Source organism: Amblyraja radiata, chromosome 2 (assembly GCF_010909765.2).
Source record: "Amblyraja radiata isolate CabotCenter1 chromosome 2, sAmbRad1.1.pri, whole genome shotgun sequence".
Taxonomy (NCBI): Eukaryota; Metazoa; Chordata; class Chondrichthyes; order Rajiformes; family Rajidae; genus Amblyraja; species Amblyraja radiata.
This window is the reverse complement of record NC_045957.1, coordinates 106270047-106289210: the sequence shown is the minus strand read 5'-3', so window position 1 is coordinate 106289210 and position 19164 is coordinate 106270047. Positions and strand designations below refer to the sequence as shown.

The 19164-nt window shown below is 40.9% G+C and overlaps 1 protein-coding gene across 2 annotated transcripts in view; it reads right to left on the bottom strand.

Moving 5' to 3' along the window:
- Nucleotides 1–3322: 3322 nt before the first annotated feature.
- Nucleotides 3323–19164, bottom strand: part of nmt2 (N-myristoyltransferase 2) — a 46603-nt gene continuing 30761 nt past the window's right edge. For both annotated transcript variants that reach the window (XM_033012835.1, XM_033012843.1), the window contains 6 exons: nt 18433–18603; nt 13616–13724; nt 12961–13131; nt 8412–8579; nt 5762–5899; nt 3323–4916 (listed from right to left, as the gene is read on the bottom strand). In XM_033012835.1, the coding sequence (XP_032868726.1) occupies nt 4896–4916; nt 5762–5899; nt 8412–8579; nt 12961–13131; nt 13616–13724; nt 18433–18603 (778 nt within the window). In that variant the 3' untranslated portion in view covers nt 3323–4895. The remainder of the gene's footprint in view (nt 4917–5761; nt 5900–8411; nt 8580–12960; nt 13132–13615; nt 13725–18432; nt 18604–19164) is intronic.

Sequence of the window (19164 nt, the reverse complement as noted above, 5' to 3'; positions counted from 1 at the left end):
GAAGTACGACAGGATCTGGGGGGGTCCTTGTTCATCAGTCACTGAAAGTAAGCATTGCCGGTACAGATAGCAGTGAAGAAAACGAATGGCATGTTGGCCTTCATAACAAGAGGAGTTGAGTATAGGAGTAAAGAGCAATTCATTCTGCAGTTTTGTTCTCCAAATTTGAAGGACATTCTTGCTATTGAGGGAGTGCAGCGTAGGTTCACAGGTTAATTCCCGGGATGGCGGGACTGTCGTATGTTGATAGAATTGAGCGGCTGGGCTTCTATACTCTGGAATTTAGAAGGATGAGACGTTCTCTTATTGAAACATATAAGATTATTAAGGGTTTGGACACGCTAGAGACAGGAAACATGTTCCCGATGTTGGGGAGTCCAGTACCAGGGGCCACAGTATAAGAATAAGGGGTAGGCCATTTAGAACGGAGATGAGGAAATACTTTTTCACAGAGTTGTGAGTCTGGAATTCTCTGCCTCGGAGGGCGGTGGTGGCCAGTTCTCTGGATGCTTTCAAGAGAGAGTTAGATAGAGCTCTTAAAGATAGCGGAGTTGAGGGATATGGGGAGAAGGCAGGAACGGGGTACTGATTGTGGATGATCAGCCATGATCACAGTGAATGACGGTGCTGGCTCGAAGGGCCGAATGGCCTACTCCTGCACCTATTGTCTAAATATCTATTCTGGAATATTTGATGTATTTTTCAGCTCAGCTTGGGGAAGAGCAAGAAGAAAGTCTTAATTCCTAAACTGACCCAACAAAAACAGTATAACGTCACCATTACTGACAATCTATTTCTCCCTGGTATTATTAACACAAGCAGAAAATTGGCTAAGCCCCAGGAGAACAGAAACTGTTGTGAGTTTCTATTCTTTATTTGCATCTTTAAAGTGCATGTAAAAATTAAAACTTAACATTGTGTACAAAAGGCCGTTATTTTTTTAATTGCTCACTCTGAAACTTCTTTGTATGTACTTCCAAAAGATTGATAGGATTAGGTTCTACTCACATCTGGAAAAGCATAGACTTGTCAAGCATGTACCTGCCCCAATGTGTTATAAATGTTTAAGTACCTGCATCAACTACCTCCTCTGGCAGATCATTCCATATACCCACCACCCTCTGTATCCTATCAAATGTTTGCAAAATAATTAAAAAGAAATAACTGAAATATCACATTTACAAAAGTATTCAGACCCTTTACGCAGTTCTTTGTTGAGGCACCTTTGGCAGCGATTACAACCCCGGCACACCCATTATTTGGGCAATTTATCCCATTCTTCTCTGCAGATCCTCTCAAGCTCTGTCAGATTGGATGGGGAGCGTCGATGCACAGCTATTTTAGAAACATAGAAATTAGGTGCAGGAGTAGGCCATTCGGCCCTTCGAGCCTGCACCGCCATTCAATATGATCATGGCTGATCATCCAACTCAGTATCCTGTACCTGCCTTCTCTCCATACCCTCTGATCCCCTTAGCCACAAGGGCCACATCTAACTCCCTCTTAAATATAGCCAATGAACTGGCCTCGACTACCCTCTGTGGCAGAGAGTTCCAGAGATTCACCACTCTTTGTGTGAAAATAGTTCTTCTCATCTCGGTTTTAAAGGATTTCCCCCTTATCCTTAAGCTGTGACCCCTTGTCCTGGACTTCCCCAACATCGGGAGCAATCTTCCTGCATCTAGCCTGTCCAACCCCTTAAGAAATTTATAAGTTTCTATAAGATCCCCTCTCAATCTCCTAAATTCTAGAGAGTATAAACCAAGTCTATCCAGTCTTTCTTCATAAGACAGTCCTGACATCCCAGGAATCAGTCTGGTGAACCTTCTCTGCACTCCCTCTATGGCAATAATGTCCTTCCTCAGATTTGGAGACCAAAATTGTACGCAATACTCCAGGTGTGGTCTCACCAAGACCCTGTACAACTGCAGTAGAACCTCCCTGCTCCTATACTCAAATCCTTTTGCTATGAAAGCTAACATACCATTCGCTTTCTTCACTGCCTGCTGCACCTGCATGCCTACTTTCAATGACTGGTGTACCATGACACCCAGGTCTCGCTGCATCTCCCCTTTTCCTAGTCGGCCACCATTTAGATAAGTTTGCTTTCCTGTTTTTGCCACCAAAATGGATAACCTTCGGGTCCCTCCAGAGATGTTCGATTGGGTTCAAGTCCAGGCTCTGGCTGGGCCACTCAAGGACATTCACAGACTTGTCACGAAGCCACTCCTGCGTTTTCTTGGTTATGTGCTTAGGGTTGTTGTCCTGTTGGAAGGTGAACCTCCGCCCCAGTCTGAGGTACAGAATGCTCTGGAGCAGGTTTTCATCAAGGATCTCTCTGTACTTTGCTCAGTTCATCTTTCCCTCAATCCGGACTAGTCTCCCAGTTCCTGCGGCTGAAAAACCTCCCCACAGCATGATGCTGCCACCACCATGCTTCATCGTAGGCATGGTATTGGCCAGGTGATGAGCGGTGCCTGGTTTCCTCCAGACGTGACACGTGGCATTCAGGCCAAAGAGTTCAATCCTGGTTTCATCAGACCAGAGAATCTCTTTTACGTGCCTTTTGGCAAACTCCAAGCGGACTATCATGTGCCTTTTTACCGAGGAGTGGCTTCCGTCTGGCCACTCTACCATAAAGGCCTGATTGGTGGAGTGCTGCAGATATAGTTGTCCTTCTGGAAGGTTAAACCATCTACATAGAGTAACTCTGGAGCTCTGTCAGAGTGACCATCAGGTTCTTGGTCACTTCCCTGACCAAGGCCCTTCTTCTCAGTTTGGCCAGCTCTATGAAGAGTCCTAATGATTTCAAAGTTCTTCCATTTAAGAAAAATGGTCTGAATGCACCCAAGTTCTTGATTTTACTACTCTGGGTAAAATACTGCATTCACTGTATTTATTCTCCTGATTGTGTTTTAATAAATTAACATATTATATGATTCATTTTTACCCACATGTATTTTCTAGTACATTTGCTATTTCAGCTTTCATTCTAGAATTTTTTTGCAGATGCATCCATGATAAGTTTCCTTTTCACCACTAATCATCTCCCATATTTTAAGTACTGACCTTTGCTCAGGGTCACAGGTTAGCAGTTTCGTCTTTACAAAATATCATTAAAGTCTCATACAACTTCTAGTAAACTGTAACGTAACTGACCTACATGCACAATTTACCCTTCTAATCCCAGTTAAAATACCTAGGAAAATGCAACGGGTTCTCATAAATATATGAAAATAACACTGTCAGTCGTGTACTTTCTCTGCAAAACTGGTGTGAACGGTTTTGAATGTGGAAGGAATTAAATCAAAGCATATGCAGGTTCTAACAAAGTTGAAATAATTTGTTTATTAATTTAGACATCAAACAGTCATGCTGGTGAACTGAAAACATTACTGAAATGAAAAAGTACATTCTTCGTCTGGCAACATATAAACCATGTTTGACCTCTTGAGAACTGATTGAGGAATGGATAGTTTCTTGCACACATTTTCTAGTGTGGGGCCTTTTCAGTGAAGCATGCATAACAATAAAAGTAAACTATATGCAACCTGTCATTTCTCCAGGCAAAGTTTTAAGCTGTTAAACAGCTAAACATGCTCAAACAAGGCCCTATCCCTTCCTCGTAACATAATTTGTGGAAAACACAACATAGAACAAAGCTTTCAGTTTTTTCTTTTAAAAAATGATTTCCCTTTGATTTAGTCTGTCAGTTACCTACAGGAGCAGTTTTAAAAAAACACACATACACCTGACTCAATATCCAGGTTTTTGGGGAGAAAAAATACCCAAGTTTTCATATGTAACCAAAGATCAATGGCTTGGCTGGAGGAAGATGCTAATCAATCATGATTCATTTTGATATTAAATCCTCTCGGAGCAGCGTTCCTCGGCTGCTGTTTTATTCATCTACCACCAACTCAGCTATTTATGTATTGGCTTGCCAGAGACCTAAAAATGAGTTGCGGCCCAGGCGTATAGCTGAAACGTCACAGTTCTTGGACTCAACCTCTGCCCTCGGAATTGTAAAACAAGCATTTTTACCACTATTATTGGGCCACACCAGGTGGCATCTAAAAAAGCTTAAAAACTAAGTGACAAACCTTGTCTCAGCTGTACAATAAAAAAAATTGTGGGAATGCAGCCTCTTTCACAAGTAAGCCATGAACACTACGAGCAGCCAAATTGCACTGTCAACATTGAGGGTGCATACAGAATAGCATGGGGCACCTTCTGATTCATTTGTTTTGCTGGAAATTGCATTAATTCAACAAATCTCACCCCGTCTTGCAAACTTGATGCAACCGAGTAAAAGTAAGTCAGTTCATACCATGGTTCTTCAGCGTCCCCATTGTGAACAATTAAAAAAACACTGGTCAATAAATAGAAATGTCTGGCAGTACAAGAACACCTGCCACGTACAATAGTAACAATTTTCTTCACAATTTACTATTGCGCACTTCATTTGTACAAAATACTTAGCTGTCATTCTGCAAAAGAACCCCTCTTTCTGTTCCTTACTATCTTTAGCAGCAGCAACAAGTTCATTATGAAAATCTAATTGCAGATCTGCCTCTGGAATTTAATAAAACAAAGTGCATACAAAATCCTCAGTTATTCGTGAGAATTGTCATTCAGATGGCAAATGGTTATCAGATAAACTTCTTAAAGGTTTAAACTCCCAACAAAACACCATGGAATTATGCAACACCACTGCACAGTAAAATCAAGTCCTAAAAAGAATCAATAGTCTCCATTCTGTTGAAAGCAAAACTTGGTTGAAACTACCAGCTCCTTTTATTGAATTCTGTGTTCACCTGGTAGACTTTTGTCACTGATCAAAGGCATGGCATTGGCATTCTATGAAGAGGCTTCCACAGAGAGAGTAGAATGTTCTACTGCAGCACTAGACCAACCTACAAAAACAATAACAACTTTATGTAAAAGTTTTAAAAAGTCAAAATATAAATAAGTTTTATTGCGTGTACAAGATTAAAAACCAGCTCATTCGATGCAAAATGTTAAATAATTAGCTAATTTGCATATATAAAATGACTAAACGTACACACTATTGGCGCCAACAACTAAAGGGCATAGCTTTAACATCAGAAGGGAAATGTTTCAGAGGGATGTGCAGAACAAGTTTGTTTTTTTAGAGTGTTGAGTGCCTAGAACATGCTGCCAAGGGTGGTGTTGAAAGCAGATATGATTGTGGTGTTTAAGGCTTTTAGATTGGCACATGGACATGCAGGGAATGAATGGATTATTTTAACTTGGCCTCATATTCAGCACAAACAATATGGACCAAAGAGCCTGTTTCTGTGCTGTTCTGTGCTCTTATCTAATTGGTAAGAATATGATGAGACCAGCAGAAATGACTCATGGTCATTTATTTTTAATTGCAGATGTTGGGAATGTAAAACATCAACAACTAATGCTGGAAATAATTATAATTTCTGGGAAGAAAAAGTGTCAACATTTCATAACACAGTTCTCCCTTGAAATGTTTACCGTTTCTCTTCCCGAAGATGAAGCCTGGCCTGCTGAATATTTCCAGCATTTTCTGACATGCTTTATCCTCCTGCCCAACGCACCCAGGGCAAATTGCAGGTGCAACATCTTCCTCTGCTAAGTTGCTGCCTCAGTATTCACTGGGAGCATCTAAAATAACAGAATCCACCTAGACTTCTCTAGATATATTCTAAGACTCAGGTCTAGCCCAGTTATATTTTGGCCTGAGAGTTTACAATACTTTTCTCACCTTTTCAGGCTCCATATCTGGGCATCGCCAATTGTACAAATAGTATTGTAAATTTCCATCACCTATGCCAAACTTTAGTTTTTCTAGGAATGTTTTGTTTTCCATTAAATCAAGTGCATTCAACACATCAAATCCTTTCTGTGAAAAAAGAAAATATTCTTATGAACAGACAGAAGAATTGATAATAAATCTTCAAAAATTCCATTCCATTCTCAGTATGCATGAAATATTAGAAGGTATCAACATTTTTCTTTTAATGTCCCTTTAATTATTCTATAAACAAAAACACCAAGAAATGTATGGTTGGACAATAGATGGGGAAATATTTCTATGGATTGCAGCAGGCAAAATTCATGTTGTCACACTCCTGCAATGCAAAATCAAATTACTGTGGTGCAATTAGGCAGCAAGTTTACCATTCACTGTTCTTCAAATAGTTACATTTAAAGTGCATGGCCAACGGCTTTCATGTACCCATAGGCTGTGGGCCGAGCATTGAAAATGCGTCTAGAATTTAACTTTCGTGACCCATGTCTGAAATCTACCTGAAATTTGGCACAGATTTAGATAAAATATCATTAAGAAGGAATTCGTATCTCGTCAGTGCCAAAAGTTGCACACGAATTAATTAAAATAATTAGAAGACACCGTGGCTGGCGGGCGGGCCGGCAGAAGGCGCTGAGGTAGTGGCCGGTTCCGCTGTCCGGTCCCTGCTGCCGCTAGAGCTACTTCCCTCCCCGGCCACAATGCGGTGGCTTTGCGCCCAGAGCTCCGCGGCAGTGGTGAGTGACTCGCTGCCATGATCTCCGACCCCCTCCTTCTCAACGCTCCTGCCCTCCCCGCAACTTTACCTCTGGCGGCCCAGCCAAGTTTGCTACTTTGTGCAGCCCAGGCTGTGCTGACCCGGGTTTCATCGACTCCTGAACCTGCCTAATTAATGGGTGAGGGCAGATCCTGTGCTTTCCCCACTGACTGCCAGTTACTTTCCTCTGGTAGACACACTTGCTGGAGTAACTCAGCGGGTCAAGCAGCATCTCTGGAGAAAATGGATAGGTGACGTTTTGGGTCCAGACCCTTCTTCTGTTTGAGTGAGGGGAGAGAGAAATTAAAGATATCTGTGTCTCTCAGTCTGAAGAAGGGACTTGACCCCAAATGTCACCTATTCCTTTTCTCCAGAGATGCTGCTTGTCCCGCTGAGCTACTCCAGCATCGTGCGTCTACCAGAGGAAAGTAACTTTGTTTTAGGTACTTTGCACGAACCAGTGGTCAGGATCGCTCGACTTGATCTGGACGAGTAAGTACACTGTTCATTACATCTTAGCGGCCTCAATCACCGCTTGACCTCGGGCTGTCTCCCAACCCATCTCGTGGAATGAAGCACGACCTGCAGTACATTTTGGGGTCCCGGTGAGGCGTATCCCCTCTCTGTACAGCGAGATCATTCCTCACTACATTGCCGGGAACCTGTTGATTAAAATTCATCCAACCACCACGCTCGCTGTAACTGAAATGAACAGGCGGACCTTGCTCATCTCCGGTAATCGATGAGATGTGTTGTATTCCTCGCTCCTGGTTTATATGGATTCATACTTGGACACACTAAACAGCAAAAGTAGACTGTATATAATCATTTATTTTCCCAATCTTTTGGTTTAGATTTCATAGGTGGGCATGTCATGAATGGCTAGTTTACAAACAGAAACATTGTATTTTTATTTGTTTATACGTGATGTACGAAAGAAAACACTACAATCTCACAATAATAATCATGTCTTGAACCGGTCTCCTTTTTGGAGAACATTGTTACTTTAGTACAGTTGGGTATTCAAAGTATTCTTATCCAGTCTTCCTCAAAGTTCAACTCTTTCAAACGTAGTCATGCATAGTAATCTGCAGTTCACTCTCTTGCAAAAACTTGATGACAACTTGCTGAAAGCTCACAGTAATCATCAATCATACTGTCATGGTTCATTCTGGTGTAGATAATCATGTGAGTTTATTGTATTATTGTTTTGACAGTTAAAACCTCTTGCACGAACCTTCCTCTCTGCCATGATCCCTGAGTGCTCTCTGCCTAGCTAGCCTGAAACAAGACGCGTGATTGGTCAATTGGCGTCCGACTCAATGTCAAACGTGCTTTGATTGGACAATTACTACTCGGAAAATTGGAGGTTTTTACCATATTTTAAAAATATGTGCAAGTTTTGTTCTTGATGAGTTTCAGGTATGATTTCTATAATATTTTCACACAATATGTTATAAATGCAGGTAGATACGTGATTTGGGTCACAAAATGAAACAAAAAAGCACCTTGGCCCACGGTCTACCAGGCATGTGAAGAACTCAATCTGAAGAAAATTAGATAAGTTCTGGCCATGCATGAGTCAGCAGTATTGACAAAGTTGTGTTTGCTTGGTACCTAACCTGCACTTAACAAAGGTTGTCAATTTCCCACCTTTCTAGAAGCTGATAGCTCGAACATGTTTTAATGTAACTCATTTTAAGAATAACCAATATTAATGCACAATTGAGAGATGAAGAATTAATTTTCCAGTTATTATACTGCCTACAAAGCATCATTGCAACAATTATCCGCGACTGATCTGATCAGATCTGTTATTACTTCAAGAAAAGATCATGAAAAGCTTACCGATTTTGCAATTATTAGTGCATCATTCATAAGGTCACTGAGTGGAGTCTCAGTGTGAACATTATAAAAAGAATAGGCAGCCTTGAGATTCTTATGAATAGGATGATGCATAACTGTGGAAGGTAATGTGTAGAAGCTTACAAAATCCGTCAGAACACCTTCAGAACCCTGAAAGATAATAAATACTTGTTTAAACAAAGCAAACCTGAAGAAATAAGTTCATAAGTTCTAGGAGCAGAATTAGGCTATTCGGCCCATTAAGTCTACTATGCCATTCAATCATGGCTGATCTATCTTTCTCTCTCAACCCCATTCTCCTGCCTTCTCATCATAACCCCTGACATCCGTACTAATCAAGAATATGCCAATCTCTGTTTAAAAAGACTGAAGATTAGTTTCAAGACAAAACTTTTAAAGACAAGGAGAATCAAATTTTGGAAACAAATATTAGAACTCTTAAGGTGAATTAATACAAGATATAATCAGAAGTGAGTAAGGGGATCACAGATGCCATGATTTTACTGTCCATGATGCCTTAATGCTACAGCATAAAAATATTATTTCTGAGTTAGTCAACTACTTTCAGAAAAGTTATTCCGCTACTTTCAGGAAAACGTGAATGCTAATTAATGTGTAAATACAAAGGGACTATTCTATGTTAATGGCATCATTTAGAGCAAATTAGCATATATATTAAATTTGCATGTTTATAATGTAACTGTATTTTAAGATGTAGCTATTTACAAAATTAGATTTCAGTCCTTTCATGCTGAACAGTGAATTTACTGTATGACAAAATATTTCTCATTACTTCTGGCTAATATAGTAACACATAAACAGCAATTTAAAAAAAGATCAGGTTTTGCATCACCCCAAATTTGTACATCAAAGTTTTTTGTAAGTTTCAAGAAATAATCAAAATTTGTAATTTCTGAAATGAATCAAGGATGCATTTAATGACACAGTTATTCATTGGATATATTTTGTAACAGGGTACCAGGTACATAGTTCCCTCAAAGTGGCATCACAGGTCTGAAGAAGGGTCTCAACCCGAAATGTTATCCAGAGATGCGACCTGTCCCGCTGAGTTACTCCAGCATTTTGTGTCTATCTCAGGTAGATAGGGTGGTAAAGGTGGCTTTTGGTACATTCGCCTTCATCAGTCAGGGTACTGGCTATAGAAGTCGAGACAAAATATTGTAGTTCTACAAGATGTTGGTGAGGCCACATTTGCAGTACTGTGTTCATTTTTGGTCACCCTGCTATAAGAAGGATGTTGTTAAGTTTAAAGAGAGCCGAGACGGTTTACGAAGATGTTGCCAGGACCCGAGTGCCTGAGCTATAGAGAGAGGAGAGCAGGCTAGGACTTTATTCCTTGGAGCACAGGAGCCTGAGGTGTGATCAGGTAGAGGTGTATAGAATCATGGGGAGAACGTGTATGGTAAATGAAGAGTCGTTTACCCAGGATAGGTATAGATTAGTCTGTCTTTACTAAATCACCAAACTGATTATGCATGCTGCACATCCTTTATGCACTCTGGCCCAGATCACCATCATTACCCTGGACTGTTAGTACTGTTAAGAAAGTGCGTCACTGTCTCCCGGCAGACTTGATGCTGACACGGAGACGATAGCATGTAATGTTCCCTCCGCTTGTACTGAAATAAAAACTATGAGTAATTACCCCTATGTATGGTCACATCATTAAACATGGATGTCAGAAATTATGGACTCCTTAATTTGGTTCCAGCTTGTTTTAGTTTGTTTTTTTTGTTCAATTCGTTATTTCACTATGGCTGCCATACTTCGTAAGCCTGAACCGCTTGTGTTTGATGGAGACCTCGCTGAGCGTTGGCGCATCTTTGAAGAGGATCTCACCGTTTATATCCGTGCAACGCATCATGCTGCACCACCAGACATTCATGCCTCCATTCTCCTCAATTTGGCTGGTACAGAAGCCACTCGATGTGTACGCCGATTCCACTACACCCCAGCCCAGGTAAACGCTGCGGGTATTCAGATAGTCCCGGCAGAATCCCGTCTGCCTACTGAACGAGTTCAGACAGCTTTGTGAGTTACGTTCCAATCTCGTAATGGAGCTCCACAGATTTTTTTCGTGCAGCCAAAGGCAAGGTGAGCCTGTCGAAGCCTATATCAGTTCTTTAAAGCACATCGCCAGCTGATGCGAGTTTGAAAACCTGTGTGATAGTTTTATTTGTGACAGACTGGTATATGGTATTCTCAATGACAAGGTGCGAGATGAACATATGTGATGCAGACCTCACTCTGGAAAGGGCTAAGAATCACTTTGCCTTTGGCTGCGCGAAAAAAATCTGTGGCGCTCCATTACGAGATTGGAGCGTAACTCACAAAGCTGTCTGAAATCATTCAGTACTCGCTTATGAAGTATGGCAGCCATAGTGAAATAATGAATTGAACTAAAAAAAAACAAACTAAAACAAGCTGGAACCAAATTAGGCTAGTAAGGGGTCCATAATTTCTGACAACCATGTTTAATGATGTGACCCATACACAGGGGTAATTACTCATAGTCTTTATTGCAGTACAAGCGGAGGGAACATTACATGCTTTCGTCTCCCTGGTCAGCATCAAGTCTGCCGGGAGATAGTAACGCACTATCTTAACAGTACTAACAGTCCAGGGTGGGGATGAAGATTTAGACTGGACTACATTAGGAATGTGCAGCATGCATAATCAGTTTGGTGATATAGTAAAGACAGACTAATCTACATCCTTCCTCTTAAGGAATTAACTCATAATAAAATAGATATGATAATCGCATGCAAAATATATGTAGCACTAATTACATGTGGTAAGTATAAGTAAGTTGAAGGGAATAAGGGAATAACAGCAAAGGCAGTTCAAACGTAATTCTGAGACTTTGAGTTAGGCTTGCAGGTGCGACCTGCACGTGTAAGGCACAGTCCTGCATAGAGGAATCGAGGTGAGGCTTGAGGTGAAAGGGGCAAGATTTCACAGAAACCCAAAGGGCAACTTTTTCCATTCAGAGTGTGGTGGATATATGGAACAAGCTGCCAGAGGCGTTGAGGCAGTTACTATAACAGCATTAAAGGACACTTGGACAGGTACATGGATAGAAAATGTTTAGAACCTTCCTAATTTTGCAACCCTTCAACCGCTTGCTTTACACTTACACATCAATACCCTGAATCCTCAGCCATAACCATATTTAAATTTGGTCAACCACTAGCCTTGATCTCAGACTTCCTTCCCTACTAGTTGACCTTATTACTGGCCAACGAACCTCAATCATTGGCCATAATCCTGAATGCCTGTCCATGACGACTGGCTAAGAAGCTAATTCTCACTTCCACCTTCCCTGACCTATAAAAGAAGCCTTGATCATCCTCCTCCTTTCACCCACGACACAGTCCTAATTATTCCCTTGAATATTCCTTGATGCCAAATATGCAATCCCACCATGAACAGCAGCAAAGGACTGATCAATTCATTTTCAAAAGATATCCACAATCAGACCTATAGCTGCCTGCCCGCCCAATGCCCTGAGGACTCTGTCAGAGCCAACTAGAGTGCAATTTATTTTTTGTTCGTTAGCCCAACTGAGAGCCCAAAACCAAACGTGTCTTTGGTGCCGTGCTGGAACACCATCTAGCACACTTATTTGGGTAGGCTGGATTTTCCAAACTTCAACATTCCCATACTGCAATGACTTAAATGCTTTCATATTTTTAAATGACATTGTGATCGATTGTAATCATGTATTGTTTTTCTGCTGACTGGTTAGCACACAACAAAAAGATTTTCACTGTACCTTGGTACACGTGACAATAAACTAAATTAAACTGTATCCATCTGCCCCAATAAACCATTAAAGATCATGAAAATACCTGATTGATATATTTAAAATATTAAGACAAACTTGATACAGTAAATACAGTGTAAGTATTTTCTCTGGCAAATGAATTAAACAAAAAAAAAAGACGTATAATTAAAAGTAAAGCTTTTCAGGAGTGGAATCAGGAAGTACCTTTTCAAAATATAGTAAAAGTCTGGAGCTTTGAATTTACGTTTTCTTAAATTGATGAATATATGATTCTGTTTCTGCAAATATTGTCAGAATTTGAACTGCGTCTGTATTTTTGAAACAATCTAAATTCTAAATAAACCACTGATTCTATTTTATCTTTTCTAACCGCACTTTTCAAGTGTATTTTTCCCAATTGTAATTTTCAAAAAGTTTGCATCTGTTTCAACAAAAAAAATGATTAGCTTTAACTTATTTTGTCTCTTTCATTCCCCTACAAAAAAGCATCAAGGGTGAAAAAAAGCCTCAATGGATGTTTATAATAGTGCTTTCTCATTTCTGGCTAATGAGATGCCCCCATAGGGTCAAATCTGGAGTGCTGCAACAAACTGAGAAAAATAGTGGAAAGTCAATAATTAACTTAATTGATGCCTGTCAATGGATTAAGAGGAACCGGAAGCAATTAAAAAAATAAATATCCAAGGCCATTAAATATACAGACCCACAACATAGTTGCATTACCTCTACCACGTAAGTGTCAATAATGTTTTCACGAGGCATTAACCAGTGGATCACCTCTACATCATTCATCACAGGAGAAAGTTCAAACTGCTTTAGGTAATTAAAGAGCAGCTCTTGTACACTTTTCACATCCTTTTGTTCCATTGGCCTTAAACCCGCTGTCTTGGGGGTCTAACAAAAAATAAATACAATGGAATTGTCACTAGGATAAACAGAAGTTAGTACTACTGTTTCTAATCAGATGAGATTTGATCCACTTTTTACTATTGCTGTACTTCATTCCTTTATTTCACACATGCCATAGCAATATTAACATAACCATCAGTATGAATGCATATTTCTTTATAATTTTAGAAGACTATTGACTGCCACAGTGATTTGAAACACTCTAAGCATGATCACAGTACAACTCTGAAGAAGGGTTCCGACCTGAAACGTCGCCTATTCATGATCTCCAGAGATGCTGCCTGACTCGCTGAATTACCCCAGCACTTTTGAGATTTATTTAATGATACAACACATTATTGCTCTAAAACTGTTCAGTTCTCTCACTGAAACAAATGCATTCTGAAATTGATATCAATGGAGTAATTAGAATCAACTTTACTATTTCCACAGCATGTATTTTAGGATAGAGGCCGTTTGCTATACTTACATCAGGTAATCTGTAGAGCTTCATGGTTCTCTGTAAAGTCATATTTCTGCTGAGATGAGAGAACTTCACTTCTACCAACTTCCTGGGGTTCAGAGATCGATGCCAGTACCTTACAATACACCAACAGTATAGATCATGAATCTAAATGTCATTCATTTCCCATAATATCATCAAGAACACTTGAATCACAACCTACTAATGGTGTTAACAAATTAAATACTATGTACTCTCCTATTGGCAACCAAATGTTGCCACAGATAAAAAAAAGTCTATTAACGTCCTAGCACTTTATTGTAAACCGCAGAGCAAAACTCACAACCAATTTTGTCACAGATAACGAGACATGATTGATCACTTCTTTACATCCTCACAGGGAGATTTCTACAGTTGAGGGCCATAAATAGTCTCGGACTTTTTCCCAGATTAGAAAGATTTAAAACTAGATGGCATAGGTTTAAAATAAGGGGGGGAGATTTACATAGAACAGTACAGCACATAACAGGCCCTTTGGTCCACAATGTCCGCGCTAAACATGATACCAAGCTAAACTAATCTCCTCTGTCGACATGTGATCCATATATCTCCATTTCCTGTATAGTAATGTGCCTATCTTAAAACCTCCATTAACACTAGTATTATGTATGCTTTCACCACCACCTTTGCAGTGCTTACCAGGCACACACCAATCGCTATGTAAAACATTTGCTTCACGCATCACTGAACACTCCCTTTTAACCTTAAAGCTATATCCTCTAGTGTTTGATATTTCCACCCTGGTAAAAATGTTCTGACCTATCTAAGGTTCCTTGCCTCTCAAAATTGTATATACTTACCATAGGTCTCCCCTCAATCTCTGCCGCTCTAGAGAAATCAATCCAAGTTTGTCTAAACTCTCCTTATTGCTAATACCCTTTAATCCTGGCAGTATTCTGGTAAACCTCTTCTGCATCATCTCCAGTGCCTCCACATCATTTCATTAATAGGGCGATCAGAATTGCACACAACACTCTAAAATGCGGCCCTCATTAAAAGCTTCTTCTCTCTATGAATTGTAATTATTCTATCATAAGCCTAGACAATAAAAGGCTAATTCAAACCCCTTACCCTATGGCTGTCAAAAAGAGTGCAAGCAAACAAGTCATTTTTGGCATCATGTATGGCGCAGACATTGTGGACTGAAGGGCTTGTTCCGTGCTGTACTGTTCTAATTTAATTTTGTTTATTGTCACGTATATACCGAGGTACCGTGAAAAGGGTTTTGTTGCATGCTAAGCAGACTGTACATTTCTATGTGTGTTTTATATTGAGATTCCAGTTACCCAAATCCTAGTATTAATCTCATGAGCCAATCATGCTCCCTTGAAGGTTAGCTTGCTCAATGGACACATTTTATGCTCGTTTTCTCCTTTTCCCAAATATTTATCTGCTCAATATCTTTTCTAGTCCTCAGTAATCTGACATCGTAACTGTTTCACCCTAAGATATTGATTAACTCTTTTTAAACCAGTTATCGTATTCCTTTGAAAGTACAATATCAACACTATCTACTGATAACCAAAACAGAAAATGCTGGAAACAGAGGGTCCTGGATACAAAACATTAAACGTTTCTCTTCCATTGATGCTGTCTGAACTGCTAAGCCTTTTCAGCATTTTCTGATTTTATTTCCTATTTCTATCATGTGCATTTTTTTTTGATTTTGGAACCTCCTTCTCCTTCCCAAAATTTCATTCTATCATATAGTTTCCTGCACCAACATCCACTGACCTGATGCTCAGCAATGGTAGACAGAAATGCTGCAGAGTGGGGGGGGGGGGGGGGGGGGGGTAGTGAAAGAGGAGGTTGTAAAACTGTCTTCGGAGAAAGGAGGAAAACCTTCAAAGTAGGCATACCTTGAGGAGATTTTGCAGTGGAGTAGACAAAATGTTTAAGAAGGAACTGCAGATGCTGGAAAATCGAAGGTAGACAAAAATGCTGGAGAAACTCAGCGGGCGAGGCAGCTTCTATGGAGCGAAGGAAATAGGCAACATTTCGGGTCGAGGCCCTTCTTCAGACTGTTTTAAAAAGAGTTAATCAATATCTTAGGGTGAAACAATTACGGTCAGATTACTGAGGACAAGAAAAGATATTGAGCAGATAAATATTTGGGGAAAGGAGTAAACAAGCATAAAATGTGTCTTCTTCAGATGCTCAGCAATAATACGTTCATCGGCTGAAAGTCCGACATATCACAAAATCACAATTCATATAATGTATACTATCTATTTCTAGCTTTTGAATCCACTCTGTTCCTTAAACTTTGCCCTCCGGTGCATGTACTTCTCTCTTTATCCCACCACTAGTAGGTATGCCCTCAAAAGTCTAGACCTTAATACAGGTGCACAACCTTTTATCCGAAAGCCTTGGGACCAGACACTTTTCGTAATTCAGAATTTGTCGGTCTTCGGAATGGAATTTTTTTTAGCGTAGATTTTAATGGCTGGCTCAGTGGTAGAGTGCTCGGCTCATATCCGCAAGGTCGCGAATTTGCGCCTTGATCCCGGCAGTAAACTCGGTCGCGAGTTTGAGTCTTCAATGTAGTTTTTTCTTGCAGAATAAATGTTTGTATGAAATGCAGTGTAGGAGAGGTGTACTGACTGTGTGGGCAGAACTTTGGAAGTGATTGCCCACCAGTCTAAAAAGCCGCTGTGTCTCCCTGTCCCTGGGATAGCAGGGGGCGATCAAACAGCACAATACCTCCCTCCCCCTCCAACTCCAGAGGAATCCGCTCCCTAATGGGCCGCTACGGCGACAAGTGGCAGTATGCCCACAGCCCGAGCTGCGCCCCCTCATCCGCCACCCCAAGAACAAGACGTACCTTGCACACCATCAGCTTCTGCCCCTACGTGTTCCTCTGGAGTTGGAGCGGGGCTGGGCTGGAGTTGCTGCTGGCTGTGCGTCTCTGGGATCTCCGTGCTTGCAGTGGGCCTGGGGGTCGGTGTCCCGTTGGTCCTGACGTCTCCGGCCACCCCCCTGGACTGGAGCTGAGACTGGAAACTGTACCGCCCTTACCCCCTCCCTCTGCAACTGCAAACAACCCCACTCTCCTGCAAGGGCGGTACGGTTCCCGGAGGATGGCAGGTGGCCGGAGACGTCAAGACCGACAGGAACCCGCTCCCCGATGGGCCCCTACGACGCCCCGAGCTGCGCCCCGTCATCCGCAACCCAGGTTCCTCTGTAGTTGGAGCGGGGCTGGGCTGGGCTGCTGTTGGCTGTGGGTCTCTGGGATCTCCGTGCTTGCAGTGGGCCTGGGGGTCGGTGTCCCGATGAGGGGGCGCAGCTCGGGGAACGGCTTCTGGTGGTCCTGACGTCTCCGGCCAGTTTGCAGTTTTCCTCTGGAGTTGGAACGGGGCTGGGCTGCTGCTGGCTGTGGGTCTCTGGGATCTCCGTGCTTGCAGTGGGCCTGGGGGTCGGTGTCCCGTTCGTCCTGACGTCTCCGGTGACAGTGCAAAGCCCCCGCGCCGGTGCAATGGGCGGGGAGCTGGAGAGGGGAGGGAAGGGGTCACACACATGGCCGGGAAGCAGAGGGGTGTAGGTGGGGTGAAACTGAAGGGAGCGACAATCTGCTGCTGCCTGCCCCGCTGAGTTAAAAAGTTCCCACGCAAGACTCACGAAACACTGTGTATCGTGAGTCTACCGTGGGAACTTTTTAACTCAGCGGGCAGGCAGCAGCATATTGTCAATTATTAACCCTCCCGCGCAATATACCCTCACCTTCTCTTTTATGAATGGGGATTTAGTTCCCCTTTCTTCGAGGACCGACCGAAGGTTCCGCTGTCACCTCTGCGGGCCGCCCTCGGTGAACGTTTTCAAGGACCTTTCTTCAAGGACCGAAAAAATGGCCGCTATTCGGAGGTTTTCGTTATTTGGATCTTCGGATAAAAGGTTGTGCACCTGTATCTCAAATCCTTCCTTAAAAACTAATTTGTGAATCATTGGCAAAACAAAATGATCTACATAATCTATGTTTAAAAATCCTGAAAATACACAGCAAGAGCATCAGCATTTGCAAGGAGAAAAAGGCGTTCAGATGCAAATCTTGTATATTGACATTTTCTATTGTTCATTTCAAACTCAGCTGAGTTGAAAGCACTTTAATCTTTATGTTACTAGGTTTATGAATCCACATCAGGGATGGCTACATCATCTAGATTAACACTCCATTGCAACACTAAGTGACTGTTTTCAGGTGAAATATTATTAGTTCTTTGTCTAGTGAACAAGTGAAATGTTAATGTTGAAGAGGAGTGTGGACACCCTTGATCTCAATTACTCATAGTTCATTGGTTGACTATTCTTTATATTTGAAAATACATGGATTTATTCTCCTTACATCTGCTTGTGTGATCACTGCATTACAGCCGTTTGGGTAGCATTAACTCGCCCTTACAGAATTTACAAATCACTATCTATAAATTGAAGGTACAGAATAAAATTTGTTCTTTAAAAATATTTATTTTTTTCAACTTGGGTTTCTTGACATATGCAGATGATGCAGCTTTGCAATTTAAACATTTTTTAGTACCCCTCCTGCCCAACTTCTGTAATGTAGGGATCACTTGTATGCTGGTGCACAATGGATGATTTGTCTGCGCTTCACCAGAAAGAAATTCATCTCAATATTCTGATATGAAAGATGTGATTACCCGAGGACAAGATTTAATATCCTAAAAAACACAAATGTCTGAAGAGCAATGTTAGTTCTATTTAACACATACGTACATAACCATTTAGTTATTAACTTTGGAAGTATTACTTAGATTAACAAAAAATGCTACCTGCATGTAGCTACAGGCTTTGGAAGAACCACTCCTGCCGTGTACACTGCCTGGAAGATCCCTTCCAAATTCACCCTTCGTGTAATTTCACGGATTAAAACAGGTGCAACACGTTTCGACCTCAGCTTCTTGTGTACGCAAAGAAAATTAATCTCTACCATCTTCTTTTCACTGACAGAAACAATTACAAAACATTCAAACTATGTACTTAACTATATTCAATAGTGGAAATAATATTTTTGTTCTGTATAGCGTTTTGATCTTTATAGCATTATTTTGAATGACTTGAAAATAATCTTTTCTAATGATAAATGACCAACAAGCATATTATTACAGGTTAATAGAATTAGTCCATTTTGCTTAATATATTCTTTCAAAAAAACTGCAGCATACAACTCTTGAGATGAGCACCAGTGGTGAAAATGTAATATTTTATACAACATATATATTAGTAGAATTTCTCTTGCAATATATCGTGATTTACAACCACTAGTTTAACATCAATTGCGGAATGTAGATCATTTCTAGTAGCAATAATGGTACTACTAATGCAGTTTCATCCATCCCTCAGGTATAGTTTAAAGCAACACATACACCAGGCCTAGCTGTAGTAAGTGCAGTTGGAAGAAACAAGGAGCCATTTACATTTGATCATTGGTGTGACCTATTATTCTTACAATCATGTACTCAAGTATGATTGTGCATATGTATGGTAAGATATGTACAAAATTG